An 18,089-nucleotide genomic window follows, 5' to 3' on the forward strand; every position below is an offset into this window, starting at 1 on the left:
GCGCTGGAGCTCGGCACCCGCGGCGCTCCGCCACTGCCCGGCAGCAGGACAGGGGGGAGAGGCGGGCTGGTGCGGCCGCCCTTTCCGGCGGGATGACGCGAGCGCAGGATGCCGGCGGCCGGCGCCCCGGAAGCGCCTGCGGAGCGGCGCAGGAGCCGGGCGGGCACTCGCTGGGTGGGTGGGTGGGTGGGGGCCAGGGCTGGCGCTGCCGGGCCCTGCCCGGGGCCCCTCCGGCATGAGCGGCCAGCGGCGGCGGGCGGGCCGGGCGGCGGCGGCGGGCGGAGCGCTGCGCTCCCATGTCGGGCCCGAGCGGTGCCGGGCGGGACAGAGCGCGGCGGAAAGGTGAGGCCTCCCCCTCGGCTGTGCGGGCGCGGGCACAGGTAGCCGTGTGCTGCGCTATGCCTGGGTCGTCCTTCCCTGAGGAGCAGGGATGGGAAAAGTCGGAACGTGGGGTGCGACTCTGCGTGTAAAGCAGCGTGGCCAGCGGGTCGAGCTGCGGTGATGCTGCCCCTTTCTAACTCTGCTGCATCCAGCTGTGGGGTCCCCAGCGCAGGAAGGACATGGACTTGTTGGAGCGAGTCCAGAGGAGAGCCAACAAGTTGATTAGAAGGCTGGAGCACCTCTTCTGTAAGGAAAGACTAAGAGAGTTGGGTTTGTTCAGCCTGGAGAAGAGTTTGGGGTGATCTAATTGCGATCTTCCAGTAGCTGAAGGGAGCCTACAAAAAAGATGGAGAGAGACTTTTTAAGGCATGTAGTGACAGGACAAGGGGGAGTGATTTCAAACTGAAAGAGGGGAGGTGAGGCACTAGAACAGGTTGTCCACAGAAGCTGTAGATGCCCCATCCTTGGAAGTGTTCAAGGCCAGATTGGAAGGAGCTCTGAGCAACCTGGTCTAGTGGAAGGTGTCCCTGCCCACAGAAGGGGGATTGCAACTAGGTGATATTTAAAGTCCCTTCCAACCCAGGCTATTCTGTTGTTCCATGAACTCTAGTCCTGAGCTGTGCTACAGGACTGCTTGGTACACAGCAGGGCTGGTGTGCCAAAGGGCAGTAACGTCTGTTGTTTACAGATGTTGCAACAAAGGTTTGTTGCAGATGGGTGGCTTTAACCTGGAGATGGAAATATGTTGTTCAGTTTTAAGGTGTACAGAGCGGATATTAAGATTCTGAGTTCGGAGGTGACCAGCTGAGGTAGCAATGAAGTGTCTAGAACATGAATGTAGCAACTGCAAAGCAACCCATAACTTTTGGGGAGGTTTATGTGTCAGTTTAAGATAAATATCTCTGAAAATCTGCTATGTGGTCACATCCAAAACCTTTGGAGAGCTTGCTAGAATGGGTCGTAGAAATCTTGTCTTGATACCTTGGGCATCATATTGGATATGATATGGATTCCAATGCATATTGGAAGGCATAAAGGTTGGAAACTTTTGCACTAAGCATAATCCTGATGCAATGGAAGTTTCACATTGCAGCAGGTGCATTTGTAAAAATCCTTGTCTTGCAGGACTGAAACTTGTTTCATTGGGATTTCTTTTAATCCTCAGGTTTTTAGATGATAATGCACATTGAGAGCAGCAGGTGTTCAGTCAGTGCACTAATTCTAGTGCGAGTTGTGTTTGAGAAGCTGGCACAGCTTAGCCTTGGTAATAAGCAGAATTGACTTGCCAGTAGGATGAGTTTGAAAATAGCTTGGGAGCTGTCCTATTTTACTGAACTGTTCTGAATTTAGTTGTTGGTTTTGAAAAATTTGTGTAGGCTCTGAATCCTTAGAATTACTCATTAGAATTACTATTAAAATATTGTAGTTTTCCTAAAGCATGTGCTTTTGTTCTTCTGTGAGAGCTGCTCTTCATATATTTCTCCATTCTTCAAAGACAGGATAATTTTCAAGGGTGGATGACAGAACCAACCGGCCTTTCTGCAGCTGCAGAGCAGAGTGTTCCCACACAGCTGATGAAGCATAAAAAGGAAGTTGGTGTTGCTTCTGAGGAACTTGGTTCGGCAAATGCGGCTACAGACCAGAAAGAGCAAACTACATCAGAAATAAGTAAAGACTATGTATACAGAAGTAGTGGGAGACCTGAGAAGACAGAAATTATTAAATCACTTGTGACAGATCAGGATGAAGCTAGAAACTGTGAACTGTATCTACCTGCATCTAGCTACTGTTCAGCAGTGGAGTCACCTGAGGAAAGGTGAGGATTTTTTTTTTAATATATTAATAGTTTTTTTGTAGAAAGGGAGGGGTACTCTCAGTTCACGAAGGTAAATTTCTTGGGAAAATTAGTTAATGGTTTAGTGAGATAGGTCTAAATGTCACATCTTAAAATTTGAAGGCCACCTTCACCCTTTAGATAAATTTTTGTTTATTTTTGTAGTTTATTAGTGGCTTCTTTCTCCATCTAATGGAATAACTGTGGAGTAGTGTGTTTAGTATCTCCCATATCTATTGTTTCTCTTTTAATTGATAATTATTTAGTATTGTTACAGAAGAGATTTCAAGCAGTTACTTGAGCACTTGAGTAAAAACTAAACTGTGGTTTGATATGACAGCATAGTAGATGAGTTTCCTGCTATTAACCTATATTGGTCTTTATACTGAACATTTTTTTTCTTCTCATGGGAAATATATGCAAATGATTTGAGTAAGCTGGTTTGGACATAAAGAAACAGAAATACAGTGCCATCATTTAGCAGTGTATCCAGCTTTCTGCATTAAACCCTTTCTTGCAGTCTTCCTCTCTTAGTAGTGTAAGGGGATGGGGCAGGGTCACTGCCTTAATTTCTTCCTGGTCTTTTACAAGCACACTGTATTTGGGGTTTCTGAGTAGTAGAGTAGAAGCTACTGGTAGTGGTGGGCAATAAATAAAAACCTGATAGCTTTTTCTGCACATGTGCTTTCTTCAAAATACAGACTTTAAGTGTAAGTTTTTTTTAGTGATAAACCTAAATGATACTAATAAGTTTGGTGGTGTATGTTTTTTTGAAGTATTTTAACTGCGAAACTGATTATTTTTTGAAAGTTTATTTGCTAGATGTAATTATATGATAAATGACACTTAGAATCATGTTTAAAGATTCATGTTTTTGAATGTGCAATTTACAGGCAGTTTTTTGACCATTGCATGGGCCTTATTTTTCTCAGTAACGTTCACATCCAAGCTGTGAGATCTCTTTGTGTTAATGCTAAGCTATACATAGAAACAATAGTCTTGTAGGCCACCATTTCCTCCCTGATGGTCATAACTTGGCTTCAGAATGTCTGTAGGCTCAAATGGAGATATTTGATTCTTAAGACAACGTACCTTCAAATGTTTGTCTGGATTTCGGCTATCCTGTATGCTGCAGTTTGGATCATGTTAGAACTTCTTTGACTTAGTAACATTCAAACCAGCTGCAGATAGTTCATTACTTTTCATCATATTCTGTCGAGTTCTGCTCACTACTGGGCAGGTTGCTCAGTCCCAGTGGTGTGTAGATACAAAGCTCTGTTGAGTAATGGGTTCTTAGTTGCATGCATAGGTGGTGTTACTCATATATGCAGCAAAAAGGCATGTTGGCTTGTGTCTTTTGCAAATTCATTTGAGAGCTAATGTTGCTTCTATGAAAATGTGTAAGATGGAAAGCAAATTCAGTTAAAAAATAGTTGTAGAAAGACTGCAGTACTTGCCTGAGTTGTAAAAAGGTTGAAAAAGAGTGTAAGATTTGTGCTGTTACATGTTAATTTTTATTGCAGCGAGGAGGATATGTATCGTGATGCAGAAGAAATAGAAAGAGAGAAAATACTACTTCGTGAGGCAAACTCTTCAGGTACAATTGAACTTTGTGTGAAGTGCTGCAGTTCACTGTAGCACTAATTTGTGATGTTTTGACACCCTCATTTCCAAGGACTTCTGTGCGCAGATGTCTGTGTGCAATAGAAGTTACTTATCATGACTGAGTACATTGTACAGTTTAATACACAAAAAGATCAATTTAATGTAAAATTAGTTGGTTTTAGTGTATTATTTCTGTGTTTATGTAGTTATCTGACAAGAGAATGTTAATTCTTTGAAAAGCAGTCACAGCCTATATTACAAGTAAATGTTGTGCTTGAAAATTACCGGTTCAGCATCTGTTGCTTTGATGCCTTGTTAACCTTAGTGCTATATGTTTTGAAATGAAAGCTGTTGGGATTCCGAGACAAAACTGTATTTCTTCTTTCTATTGTTGTCACTGACTTATTCAGAAAGATCTGTCACTATTTTCCCTGATAGTTTGGCTGCTTTCTGAAGAGAGAAAGTTTTGTGAAATATTTTTCTGCTTGCTAAGAAAATGAAGAGTACTTCACTAATTTCTACAATATTTGCAGAAGAGAGGACCAGAGTGTTCTGTTTTGTTGGAGGCAAAAAAATTGTTTTTCTTCACGTGTAATTTTCAGAGCAAGCTGTTTTTTTCCCCTCCCATGCTAATAATTAGTAGCTGTAAGTTGTTCTGCCAGTTTTGTTTGGCACTAAGATTATTTTAAAGTGATAGTGTATTTAGAAATTTGACACACTTTCTACCTTGTTCTGTTTTTTGTATAATGTTACGTATTCTATTTTGACAGAATATAAACTAAGTGTTTCACCTGAAATGGACATCATGGAGTATTGCAGAAAAGAATGGAGAGGAAACACACCAGTAGCAAAAAGGATGAGAAAGGTAGCAGTTCTATTTTTGTTGAATTTCATTAGGCTTTTTTTTCATTTGTATGTTTGCTAGGTGATTTCCTATGGGATCAATCTTTAAGACAGGAAATGCAGTAGCAGTGTTTTACATCGTCAGGTCTTAGAAGTGGCTGATAACTGGAAGATGCTTTTTGCACTCATTCCAAATGTGTTTTTAGTAAGGCTGCTTGCTGATAGTGTAGGGATTTGATTAATACTGTTCTTCTTTACTGTTTTCAGTTGAAGTTTTATATTTTGTTTATTGTCATGAAATGCTAATTTTGTGGACTGTTGAAATGCAGAGCAGATTACCAAATTTTTGGACAGAAAGCAAATAACCAAAGTTGATGAATTGCATGATTTTTAAGGTGGGGAGCTTTAATGAGTAGGCATGGGTTTTCTTAAATTTTTCTTGAATTTTTTTTTTCCAGTTTTTGAACTAGTGTTCTTATATTAATCTTGAGCTAGAGTAGTAGAAAATAAAGCAAAGTTGTTTTGTTGTTTGAAAATTTAGTGATATGTATGAGTAAACATAATAAATAAATAAATAAATAAAAAGATGCCACCTTCAAGAGATTACTAAGAAATACAGACAACACAGAGTATTGGCTCTTGCTGGGTTAGCTGGGGAGACATGTTGAGCTTTGGAAGTTTCATTTCAACATTGTGGCTTCTGCTAAAACTGTGTGTATGGGAACAGCAGGGAGGGAACAAATGGGCTGAGGCAAGTGTCAAGATATTTCAGTGTAAACACAAATGTTCCCTGAGGCAGAAGCAAGTTACATGTGACATGTGTTGGGTAAGTAGCATTAACTATTTCTGATACTTCTTGTAAACATGATAGGTAGCCTTGTGTGTGTGTTTATATGGGTTTTTTTTTGAAACCTAGGTGAGTTAGCTACCCATATTTCAATGATGTTCATATTCTGTCATCAAACAAATACCTCAACCAATTATCTACTTAGATTTCTTTGGTTTCTTGTTTGTTTTTCAACAGAACTAGGGAAGTGGGGTTTTTTCCGAAGCATAATTTGTGACATAAAAGCATTTGAACTTCCAAAATGGGTGGTGGGTCAAATTTGGTTTTTTTTTTTTTGAAAATAGCATTAGTTATTTGGATGCGAATATTCCAATATTTTTTATGCTACAATGTGTGAACTTAAAGTGTTTTATTAATGCTTTCACATTATTTGGGTTTGTGTTTTTTAGGGATATGAAGCAGTTGCTCAGAAGTTTGCATCTATACGAAGAATACGAGGTGATAACTATTGTGCTTTCAGAGCAACTCTTTTCCAGGCATTAAGCCAAGCTACCCAGTTACCAGGCTGGCTGCAGAGTGAGGATTTGACTATGGTATGTCTCAAACTCTGATCTTCTTCCAGTAGAGGAATATTTGTTCTCACCTGTTTGGTGATTTTATGATCTCGTTTCTCTGTTACGCTCACTTTTCAATATCCTTTGAACTGAGAAGTTTTAGTATCCAATATTGTTTGTGCACAGTGATTCTTTCACCTTGGAATTGAGTCCAGCTGCCCTTAGTTTCCAATTTGTAATGTATATAAATGTTACTGTAGTGCTGACTGTAACGTAACTTGTCTGTCTTCATCTTGCTCTCTTGGTTTCTTCTTACTGCATAATATGGCAGTAAGAGATTTTCCACAAGATAGCTGGTAATAACAAAAAATATAGACAATTATTGTAACATTTGAGAAATCCCTGTCTTCAAAATTATCATGTGTGCCATACATGGTTTTTCTAGGAAGTGGAATAGTAAATTGGGTGCTGTAGGCTTTTCAGAATGCGTGTAATTACCTGTGTCTTAAATGTTACTTAAAATAAGCTTAAGAGCAACTCCACCCTGACATGAAGAACAGTTCTTATGGAGCACTGATGTGCAAGCAAAGCAAGGTGTCTTCCTAAGAGCAGAAGAAGAATATTGCAGAATTTGTCTTGTGGTGGCAAAGTCCGTTTGGTGGTATTGGTGAACATGGAAGAAACAAGTGAGAAGCTGCCTACACAAGAGTGACACACCTCAGAAGAGTAAGGTTCCACTTGTCAGGATGCTGCTGGGAGTGTAAATGGTGAATGCCTGATGCAGACTGTGTAGCAGTCCAGGTAGAATCACACTGCTCTCGCTATTTTTCTGTATAACTTCAGAGGCCATTTTAAAATTTCTCATTGTGGTCTCTATCGTTGTTAATTAAACATCTCCTGATATGTTTTTGTAATTACTGGTAAAATTAGTTCTATGAATGTTTTACTGTAGCAGTAAGTACATTGCGAAATGGTTTCTTTTTTTATAAAAAAACACATTTCTCAGCTGACAACCATTCCCACGTTATCACATTAAAGAACATAGTTTCCCAGTGCTCTCTTAAAGAGTGCGCAAACTTTTTTTAAAAATGGCGTACTTTACAGTTTTTAATGATATTCATCTTTTTTTCTTCCTGCTGGTTCATAGAGGAAAATGTGTCATATGATAATTAACATTTTTTACAAAAGGCACAACTACAAACCCAGCTGACTGAAATGGTAAAGTACTATGCAGCAAAGCAGAAGGCATGTAGGATAAATGCGTGTAGTGACAAGTACAGTATTGCCAGCATATAGCTGGTAGTACAAATTTGTCAGTTTTTGGTGTTTTGTTGTTTTTAATTTTAAATGGTGTTTACATGCACATTTCTAGTTGTAAAAGTTACTGGCACATAATTTTTGATTACTTTGTTTTATGTGTCCTGTTAGCATAGGATGCCAGGCTGGAGGGGGAAGATCTGTGTGTATCTGGCACATATTTGGTTGCCACATATTTGGAATCCTGATAAAATGAAAACTGGCTGGTAATGGCTGATGGCATGTGTGTTGCTCTAGCCAAATATTTAATTCATTGTGAGATGCAAGGTGGTCTTCCAGTTCTAGTGGTAGAAGGGGTTAATAGATGAGGATAAAAAAAAACTGGACGTGCAATTGCTAGGATGTCCTTAAAGAGAAGTGTAAAAGCTCTTAACAGGTGTAGCTCACGAGGCAGTTCTGAGGCTAAAACATGATCTAATGCATCAACTAATTCCCAGGTTGTTTTCTTCTTTAATAAAAAACCTGTCATAGAGTGCTTGAATTATGCTCTCTGAAAAGGAAATGTAATTTGTGTGTCCTGGACAAAGTAGTTTGCAGTCCACCAAGACTTCTGGATTATGTGGTGGACGTCGTCGTCTCTTCTGCTGGTTTAGGGACACTTTGAAACACAGTTGCTGTCATCTATGTCCTGGTGGGAGGTTGTTTTAATTAAAAAAAATTAAAAAAAGGCACGAGTAACTTGGTGATTAATTTTTCCAGTGCTTAGGTGTTTTGTTGATCTGTAAATAGTAATAGACCAATATTCTGACTGTTACCCAAAAAATATAAAGAGACAGTTGTGTTTGGTTATGATCATCTTACTGTGACATCTGTTCAAAAGAACATATAAGGGATTGTTTTAAGGTGCAAAATTTTAGAAAAAAAGTAAAATATGCAAGTTAGTGGCTTTCCCTTTCCAGACTTTTGACTTAAGCTCCCTTCCCTCAACTTCCAGCTTCCTGAAAACTTGCTGAACAAGTATGACTGGATCAAGCAGTGGCAGCTAAAACAGAAACTGGGCAAGAAGATGGGAGAAATAAGTGATGAAATTAAAGAATATTTAATACTTCTAAGGAAAAAGGTTGGAAAAGTATTTTTTTTATTCTTGGTCATTTACAAATAAAAAAAATGTCAGAGATTTTTGAATGTGGTGAATTTAGCATAAGGATGCTTTCAGGAGTGAAAGTCACTTTTCTGTATGTATACTGCAAAAAAGTCAAGTGAAGAATGTCTGTTCAGATATGTGAGAGATGTGTGATCTTTCACTGCTTGCGATAGCCCGATGCTGGAAATAATGTGCAAGCAGCTCTGCAGAAAACTGTAAGACAGGTTTCAATGAAGAAATCAATGTATCAGAGTAACTTTTTGCCTCTATTATTTCTTGTATTTATTTGAAGGAATGATATATACTATGGATAAATCCTGTTGCTATCTAGAACAGGTCAAGGAAAGAAAAATACAGAACAAAACTGAGGTAATATCAAAGGAGTAGGTTTTCTTCCATTTTTATATGCTTTTATTCTAGGTTAGCGTGACAGGAACATGGTTGTGCCCTTTCAGTGTTGATTCTGTATTACCTAGCCCCATGCCTTCTCCCTCTAGGAACTCTGGAACCTATTGATAAAATTTCAGCTGTTCCTGTCTTACTGTGAATGCATATTGTCTTTTTATGAAGGTTTTTAAGAGTATTTTAAAGGCTGCATTCAAGCAGTTTGAGGGCTGGACTGAAATACGTATTCTGAGTAACAGAAATATAAAGAATATTAATTATGTACGATTTATGGTACAGAAACAAAAAGGCCATTATCTTACTACTTATTGTCCCATGACGGTATTTTTTCTGCCATCTTGCAACAATTTCCAGCATACCCTCCTTTTACTTTGCTTAAGGACCAATTAAAACAAAATCAGACTAACTGAGCCTGACCTTGATAAGGCTACAATTGTGGAAATATTCTTGTTTGTTTCTAAAAAGGCACAAAGCCCTTTGTAAATTAAATTCTGAGTGCCTGTACTGAGCATCTGACAAATCACAAGTGCTTTTTGCAGCTCTTGCACGGTGACGGCTATTAATTTGTTGTGTGATGGTTTGTTTTTTTTTAGTGGAGGAATATAAGTGAAATCAAGGATCCCATTGAAAAACAAGAAGCTTGTGATAAATTGTTTAAAAATGAAGAGGAGGAATACAGTCTCTATGAAGCACTGAAGTTTTTGATGCTTAATACTGCAATTGAATTATACAACGATGATAAAAATGGAAGGAGAGTGCCTGTCTTCTCCTGGTTACTGTTTGCACGGGATACATCTAGCAACCCTTGTCAGCTAATGCATAATCACTTGAATCATATTGGTCACACTGGAGGCCTTGAACAAGTAAGGAGAGATTGTTCTCATAGTGTTATTTTCCTGTTTTGAACATTTTAGTTTCAAGTGGTTTAAGAAATCATCCAGCTTTTGTTGGGCTGGCTAAATGGAATGGTGTAGTGTCTGGTCTTTTGTTGGGAACAGTATATTAGAACTGCTTGCTTGTAGTGAGGGTTGGTAGAGACCCTCCTTTTAAATGCTGGATTTTGTCTGGCAGGTGACAGGTACCATTCTTTGGAAATAGGGTTTTCTGTTAATAGAACACTTGTATGAATCTTTTAACTGTTAGCTTTTTTAAAAATATCATCATAAAAGCTGATATTGAAATTATGAAGAGAAGATCACATGTAGCACATATATGTGGTGAATTCTGATAAGCTAATGACAATTAATGTTATACGTGGCATAAATGGTACACATATCACAAAAAAAAAACAAAGTGCAGTAGTTAATAAGCTGAATAGTCTGAAAGATTTTAGAAACATCCGTTTTAAAAAAATCCCATTGAATACTTTGCAAGTGGGATACTGCACTTAAATTCACTACTTAATTATAGACAGTAGAAGCATGGAAGTATTATGTTTTGTTTCTGTTTATTGTCTTAAAAATCTGACAACTATAGTATAGATGAGACAGTTTGCTGCTACTCTTAAATTAAGTGATTCATTGGTGACTTTTTTGGTGCTCAGTTTATTCAAGAAGTTATATCACCTGTTTTTGTGCTGACTAGATTTGTTTATTTCAGCAATATTCTTTGTAAATTATTATTTAGAACAGGGTATGCTTGCTACTGTAGTAGACAAGATAGAAGATTTTTTTCAGCTTCTTTCTCTGAATTCCTTCTCCTGTCAACAGGTTGTAAGGGCTTTCCATTTACTTTTTATTTGGCTGGAGAGTTCAGAGTATCCTCTAAGAGTGAAATGATCATTGCTTGAAACCTGCTGTTCCTTGGTTTAGTGAATTAATAGGATGAGTACTGATACAAGAGAACGTCTTTCCTGCTTTTTTGTGGTGGAAGGGAAGTTCGGATTCTCTGTGTAAAGTAGCTTTCTTTAGGATTAATATCCTACTATGCCACTGTGGGTCTGAAGAGCTTCATGTTAAGTGCATGTTATCATAGAGATATATGATTGAGATACTGAAGTAGAGATGTTCATGTGAATGCATTCTCACTTCATAATTTTTTCTTTGAAAAATTACATCTGATAGGTATTACTTTTGTAGTTTTATGAGAAAAATCTTGTAAAAAGTATGTTTAATTTTACACATATATTTGTTTTTTTGCAACGTAGGTGGAAATGTTTCTTCTTGCTTATGCTCTGCAGTATACCATCCAAGTGTATCGGCTCTATAAATATAGCACTGATGAATTCATCACACTTTATCCCAATGACCCGGAGGAGGATTGGCCTGTGGTGACTCTCATAACTGAAGATGACAGACATTATAATATTCCAGTCAGAATGTGCCAAGAGACAATGCTATAAACAAGTGATTTTTGGCAGACAAATATGTGCTGCTTATTGAGGTTTCCAGGGCTATTTTGAAATGGGACAGTGACAAAATCCACACTATTAAATCTACAACAACTTGAAATCTGTGTTTTGGAAGTTGACGTCTGAAAAGAAATATCAAATAGGTATTATCTTAAACAGTAAATGTTTCGCAAGCATGGCTTTTATTGTCCATTTAGAAAGGAAAAAGGAAAAGTAACTTCTGTAGTCTTTTTTTTTTTTTTTGAGGGCTTACTTTGAAAAAACTATAGATTTATTTCTTTTAAGAAGGCTAGTGAGGCTCTGGGGTAAGAAAGTAAGGAGGTAATGTCCTGGCTGGTATTTTTAATGGTGCTTAGAAGCAATTATAGAAATCTTGGATCTTGGGAAGGAGTATAATTCTTTTGCAGTTGGAATTTAATGCCTGCCACGATTTATGCTATAAGAGAGATGTTACTTAAAGTTTTCTAATGCTTTGTGTTTATTTTTTCTACATGAGCATCTCATATTTAGAAGCCAGTTGTCTGTTTACACTCATTTTCAGTGTAACAGACAACCCCTGGAGAGGAACATGGCAAATGTAATAAAGGAGTATAAAAGTTTAATAGTGGGTCACAGAATTCCTGCTCAAGTTGTGATAGCTGATAAGAGATAACCACATGCCTGTCAACTTCCATGTCTGTTCACATTATTGTTCCAGTAATGTTAAACCTCACTGGCAGCTGCTGTGGAGATCATGAGGATTTTAATTTGTCCAGGGAGTGCAGTAGATGGAAATAAACTTCTGGTGCAGCTTACTCCTCCCAAGAGTGGAGATGTGGGAGGTTCTCTTTCTGCTTACAATTATTCATTATGCTTTAAACTGAAAGAGTACAGCATGTATCAGATGCTGGGAGTGCTAAAAAAACCTTTAAAAATCATTAAATAATGAAGCATTCAGCTTTTAGGTTAAAGTGGAAATATGCCCTACAGAGGACTCTTGAAACAAGAGAGTGAAAGCTGATTTAACTGAAATGCTGGTCATAGGCAGTTCACTTGGCTTCTCTTAGAAGGCCGCCTTGTATAAACAGGATAAGATGATAAAAACTATTCATTTGAATATTCTGGAGGAGATGGTGTGCAAAAGTTTTCTGCTTTGTTCTACGTGAAATTAATTTAACTATTATTGTGAAAGGTAATTACACAATGAGAAGATGTATTCACTATGTTCTAAAATGTGTTTTATACACAAGTTAATGAGATTTATCATGTACTCAGTGTTATATTTGTCATGTTGTCTTTGCCTTTTAAAACAACTAGTTTGTTACTGAACATTTCTGGGAGCTACAAGGGAATAGAAATAAACTTAATAAATTAATCTGGCAGTATTTTGTTTCTTGTTTTATGGCCCGTTCTCTGTCTTGCTTTATATTTTTGATGTCTTCATTTTGAAATCCATGTTAAAAAGTTAGTTTGTTCTTGAACACTGCAAAGCATACTAACCTATGTAAAAGAAGTAATTATTGGCTTTGCTGCTTGTACATGGGCAGCAAAAGCAAATAATTCCCTGAATTGCTGTTGTCCAAGAAAAGCTGAAGAGGAAAGAAAAATAAATCAGCTTTTGCAACTCACTTAACCCTGATAAAAAAGTTGAAGTTATCATTTAAATAACTGAAATTATCTAATTGTGATATATTCTTGAGATTAAAATTTAACACCTCTTTGAAAAAGGCCATGTTGTCACACATTGAGGGCAGTGGCTCTGAAAGTATGACAAAAGCTCCAAAGCAGAGGCTTTTTAGAGGCCAAGTTTGCAGCCATTAGGTATGAAAACAATTCACATAATTGACTTGTATCTTGAACTCGGAAGGCAGGATGGGGTACAAGATACTTAAGTCACATGTAGTGTGTATTTTTCACTAAAAACTGTTGCTGTCTACGCAGAGCTTTTATTTTGTCTTTATTTTGTTTCTTAGTAAGAAGCATGTTATCAAGTTAATGGATACTTATCCTTCAGCTTCCTTTCCTTTGGTGGAAGAGTACAGCAGAAGTTCGTTGTGTGAAGGAAAGGAGAAGTTGCATTGCTGTACCATGTGGGAATATTTGGCTGTTGGCAGAGAGATGTGCTGAAGTGGTGCTGCAGCAGCAATTTAGCAAAGCTCAGACTGAGTATAGCTCTGGGAAGCCTGATATGGTGTTTTGTGGGAGCTCACTCCAGGACCTGGTGTATTTGGTTCAGGACTGTGACTTTATTCAGATAGTTGAGTCAAAGCTTGACTAAATCTTGGCCAAGTTTCTTTTTGTGTGGCAGCAACAGCCCTCTCATCAAAAACTAGTGAACGAGAGTGGAGAGCAAAGTGAGAACTTTTATCTCATACGAATGGTGGACATGGTCATACATCCCGTTGTAGGTGTTAAGTGAAGGGGTGATAAGGAGCTCTTGCTTTGCACATCAGGTGCAGGGCTCAATTTGTCATCTCGCATCCCTCGTATATAATAGTGTCGGTTGTGTAGCCCCTGCATCTTGTTTTCTTCTGGACATAATTGCCATTTGTTTTCCCAGTACACTAGCTGGCAGGATAGGCCCAAGAATGTCTGAAGAGGGCCAAATGTACTTCATGAATGCTCCCTTTTTTGGTAATGGTGGAAGATGACGGGTGGCATGTTCTGGAAGCTTCCTGCAATGAATATTTTTGCTGTGACATTGACTAACGTGCTTCAAGCCAGATAGATTCAAAGAATATGTCCATTTATAAATTTTTTGAGGAGAACTTTAAGCTCTCAGAAATGGAAATGTTAATTCCACAGAGCTGAAAGCGAAGCAGGGAAGGTTCAGCATGGTACAGGCCTCTCAAGGAAGGTGGCTCTCTAGTCCCTTTTCCCCAGAGCACTCATTTCTGGATAGGTGCTGATGAGTTCTTTTACTTCTATTAATAGCTTCTATTTAAGTCAATGGGATGGCAAAAAACCACCCCGAAATGTACTGAGGCATCAAAGAACTAGTCAGTACTGACTAAAAATTGTTTTGTCAGGGATGTTGGGAGAATGCTGTGGCATGCTGGGAAGGAGAGGTGTACTGAATGTGATCACCAGCTGACTCCTGCAGAGGATTCTTTGCCCAGTTTCCCCCTTTTTGGAATTGTGGGGTTTGGGGTGGTGATTTTAGACACCTGTGCACCAGGTCTTTGACATGGTATATTGCCTTTGGGCTATTGCAGCAGTGGCTGCTGCAGGTGTTGGAGTAGCTGGCCTCTCTGCACATGCTCTTCAGTGTCAAGCTTTCAGTCTGACAAATACAATTTTTTTTTAATTGAAAAAAACTCATTTTATTGAAATTATGTTATTACATAGGCTGAACAGAGTAGGTACTTCCCCCCCCCCATCTCTTTTACCTTTCTAGAATCAGATGATTCTTCAAGTGTTTGTGGCTTGCCAGGATGGGACAGAATTCAGACACTGCCCTTGTTAGATCTGTTGTGCACCCACACAAATTCAAAAAAAAAAAAAAGGCTACATTAATGATGAAACTAGTACTGTCCTTCTGAAACAGTCTTGTGGCATTTCACAGACCATTCGCTGGAAGTGTTCCTCTATAGCCTACAACTGGCCCCGGTCCCTGAGTGGCTCTGCAGAGGAGCCCTGGAGGCCCTCTGACCCCCGCGGGGGGAGCTCGCCCTCCCCTCCTCTCCCTGTGTGCCGCCAGGTGTCACTGCAGGCCAGGGGACAGCTCAGACTCCCTGCTGCCCAGCTGGTGGCATCCGGAGCCCGCCCTTCCCTCCCTTCCCAGGGCATAGCGAGGGCATCTGCTGACTTGCCCTTTCACCTTGGTGCTCCAGCAAACGCAAGGCGCAGTGACGGTACATAAATACCGATCGTGCTTAGGAAGTGCGGTGTGACTAAAATGCTTTTTGCCTTGTGATCTAGTCATCTCAGAAGACCACGGTTTAGCAGCATCAGCTTTACCTTTATAGACCTGCATAACACAATATATTAGTTAAAATTAATAATGCATAGGTAGATGAAAGACGTTTTAAAAATGTGTGGAACACTGTGAAATTAAGTGGTAAGAAATTTGAGAATTTTCATTCCTTTTCATGTTCATCTTTTTGAATATCAAGAAGTTCATCTGTTTTATACCTTGAATAAGAATCTGCTGGTAGGGATTGACATTTGTACCAAGTCCTCTCTTTGGTTCCTGAAGTATCTGGTCTTGGTTTGTATGCATCCAAATCTTTAATTCTGTAAAAGTTAGAATCTGAGACATGCTCATGAATTCTGAGCAGTGTTTCTAGGATAATTTACTCTCTCTTCAAAAACACAAGGCTATATAGTGTCAAAAATGATGTATGGTGAGAAGTGGTGAGGTTGGATTGTCAAATTGTCCAAGAGTAAATAACTTTCAAAATTTATAAACCTGTTGGTTTCCAGACATTTACAGGTGCACAAAGCATATTCTGTTTTTACTGTCCTTATTATAGAGTGGAAAAAACCAATTCCAGCCATAGGTGTTTATAAAGATTTAATGTGCCTAAAAAAAACAGAATAAACATGATAATAACCTTCTATAGCTACCTATACTATTGTTACTGAATTGCTGAGATGACAAAAATTATTTCTAGCTGAAAGATGTATTCAGTGTAAAACAGTGCATCGGTAGACTACAGGATGTAACTATAATAGGCTATATATTTAGAGATGGACCACTTGCTGGACTGTTACTGTTTCATGTGTCTGAATGTTTTCTGCATCATAAGATTTTTTTGGCTTTGCATGAAATGTAAGAGAAATGATAAATTATGTTGAGCAAGAAGCATGTACAGAACGGGCCATAAACCTGTGAAGTGTGGCCATTTCACTCAAACTCTTTCCAGAGCCCCCTTCTTGGGGTTTTTTTCAGTATTGCAAACATTTTGGCCTTTGTTTTAAAGCAGAAGATCTGGGTGTTTTGCTTAAAGAGCTGAAAGTAAGAACCTGAGTGAGAGCCTGCTTCTTGCCCCTTGTAGGCAGGTTTCTCTCTTGCTGCCAAGGTTCAACTGCTGTGTCAGGGTGTAATGAACTGCATCGTGAGTGCACTTGCATTTTGGAGGATTGTATTCCCTTCAGGAAGCCAGCAAGCAGCAGTTAAGAGAAGTTTCTATCACCTGAGTATCTCTTTTGAATTTATGGTGTTGAGGGGTGGAGGTGGGCAGAAGAATCAATAAAATTTCTTCTCTGGGCTCTTGTTATGCTGCTTGGCTAATAGGGTTGAAAACAAAGAGGGAAGGGGGGGTTTTACAACTAAACCAGCAGGAAACCTACCAAACTTCAGGGAGTTAACAGTTTATTTCCCTTGTGTTAAATAGCACGTACACAGTGGCAGGCCAAGCTGCCTCCTTCTGTGAGCCTCAGACCCTCATCTTCCATTCAGGCCCCTAAGATCATCCCCAGCAAACACCCAGCTGGAGCATCACTGGCCTCCTGCACCTCCTGCAGGTATTACCACAGGGGACTGGCACATGGCACTTATGTACTAGCTTTTAGTATCTAATATTAATGCTACTTTTAGACAATCAAGTGGTTCCATGGTGTTCATTTACTGATGAGCCCTCTTTAGAGCTCTCTTCACTCAGATGTTCTGGGTTTTGTCTCATCAAACCATGTTACAAACATAAAACGTCTTTCAATTACAAAAAATATTTTTAGAGGTAGTAGGTGAAAAAGAAAAATAAGTTGAAGCAATGCTTATGGCTGTTTAAAGCAAATCTGTGATTGCTCCCAAATCAACCAGTTTGTAAGACTCCCAGATGAAAGATCCAGGTCCCCCCATCACCCCGTCCCATGGATGCTCATTCTGATATGTCTGACTTCCCAAAGAGAAGATGTAAAACAACAACATGGAAAATGTGAAGGAAATAACAATGTGAAATTTTCTTTGAGGAGCCAGGATAGAAGGTGTAAGATCTGCAGTTGTGAAGGCAGTTCTGTTGCACTGCAGGGACTGTGTTAACCTTGGTGGGGTTTGCCACCAAAACACCTGATTCTTCAAAGAGATACTGCACTGGATGATGTATGAATTAAGTACTTATTCATGGTAGATGAGCTGAGCACAGAGCAATCTATTTTGGCTGTAGTTTTGGGAGCATGGCTCCAGCTGCCAGGAAAATGTTTCTCTGCTCATGAGACACAGGAAGATTCTTCACCTTTTATGTCACCTAGAGGAGGCCCATTTTTCACAGCTACAGAACAGCCTGTGTAGAGAGTTAATAATTACTGCTTGACTTTCTCCTGGGTTGTATCTTCCTCAGCAGCCACTCCTAGGCCTTGGTTTTCCTCCCTGCATGTCACAAGGACTGGGAGAGTATTCACTGTGATCATCCAACACCTTGCTCAGAAGTGTCATTTACAGACAAGCCCAGCCAAAAGGCAACAGCAGGGCTTCTGCTCTCCTAGTGCCATACCTCTGTTAGTGTCAGTATTTTTTTACCTGTCTGTGATAAAGAGCCCTTTTCTGTTCCTTGGCATGGAACAGATCTTCCCCCACCAGTACGGATGCTATAAACCTCCAGCATAGCCATGTTCCCCCACTTTGTCAATGATTATTGGACACAAAAGCAAATGCTATGAAGCACCACCCACAAACGGGAGAGTTTCTGTGTGGAATTGGGCACTCTCTCATCTAAGGTTTTTGCATGCCCTTTAGGGAAATAAACTGGATTATATTTCAGTATATGTTGTTGATGGAAGAGCTAATTGTCATCATTACTGATGGAGGAAAAGTCAGAGGAGGGGCTGCTGATGGGAGGGAGGGAGACTTTCAAGACTACGGGTTAAGAAGGTGAATTAATAATGCTATTTGACATCATACTGCATGTATTACTTCTTACCTGCTTTGGATCAGACCCTTTCTTGCTTAGGAAGAGCAAAGTAAAGAGTACAAGGTAGTTTAAGAGAAGTCAAAATCACTGCCACATGAC

General features: G+C 39.2%; 1 protein-coding gene across 2 annotated transcripts; it reads left to right on the top strand.

Moving 5' to 3' along the window:
• Positions 1-230: 230 nt before the first annotated feature.
• On the top strand, positions 231-12,524 carry OTULIN (OTU deubiquitinase with linear linkage specificity). 2 transcript variants are annotated; one of them, XM_027738987.2, is made up of 8 exons: positions 231-342; positions 1,877-2,197; positions 3,739-3,812; positions 4,591-4,685; positions 5,900-6,043; positions 8,256-8,381; positions 9,404-9,673; positions 10,957-12,524. In XM_027738987.2, exons 1-8 carry the CDS (start codon positions 236-238, stop codon positions 11,149-11,151), a joined length of 1,332 nt encoding a protein of 443 aa, XP_027594788.2. In that variant the 5' UTR covers positions 231-235; the 3' UTR covers positions 11,152-12,524. The 2 variants fall into 2 exon arrangements, with proteins under 2 accessions (XP_027594788.2, XP_027594789.2); XM_027738988.2 differs by having other exon boundaries at positions 241-342; positions 1,881-2,197.
• The last annotated feature ends 5,565 nt before the right edge of the window (positions 12,525-18,089 follow it).

Source organism: Pipra filicauda, unplaced genomic scaffold (genome assembly GCF_003945595.2).
Source record: "Pipra filicauda isolate LSUMZ 115617 unplaced genomic scaffold, ASM394559v2 scaffold297_size1274073_pilon, whole genome shotgun sequence".
NCBI lineage: Eukaryota > Metazoa > Chordata > Aves > Passeriformes > Pipridae > Pipra > Pipra filicauda.

Excerpts from the sequence above, each read along its gene's own strand:
- OTULIN (XM_027738987.2), top strand. The coding sequence starts at position 236 with ATGAGCGGCCAGCGGCGGCGGGCGGGCCGGGCGGCGGCGGCGGGCGGA. Across the intron at positions 2,198-3,738 it reads GTGGAGTCACCTGAGGAAAG|CGAGGAGGATATGTATCGTG; the intron begins GTGAGGATTTTT and ends TTTTTATTGCAG. Across the intron at positions 4,686-5,899 it reads TAGCAAAAAGGATGAGAAAG|GGATATGAAGCAGTTGCTCA; the intron begins GTAGCAGTTCTA and ends TGTGTTTTTTAG.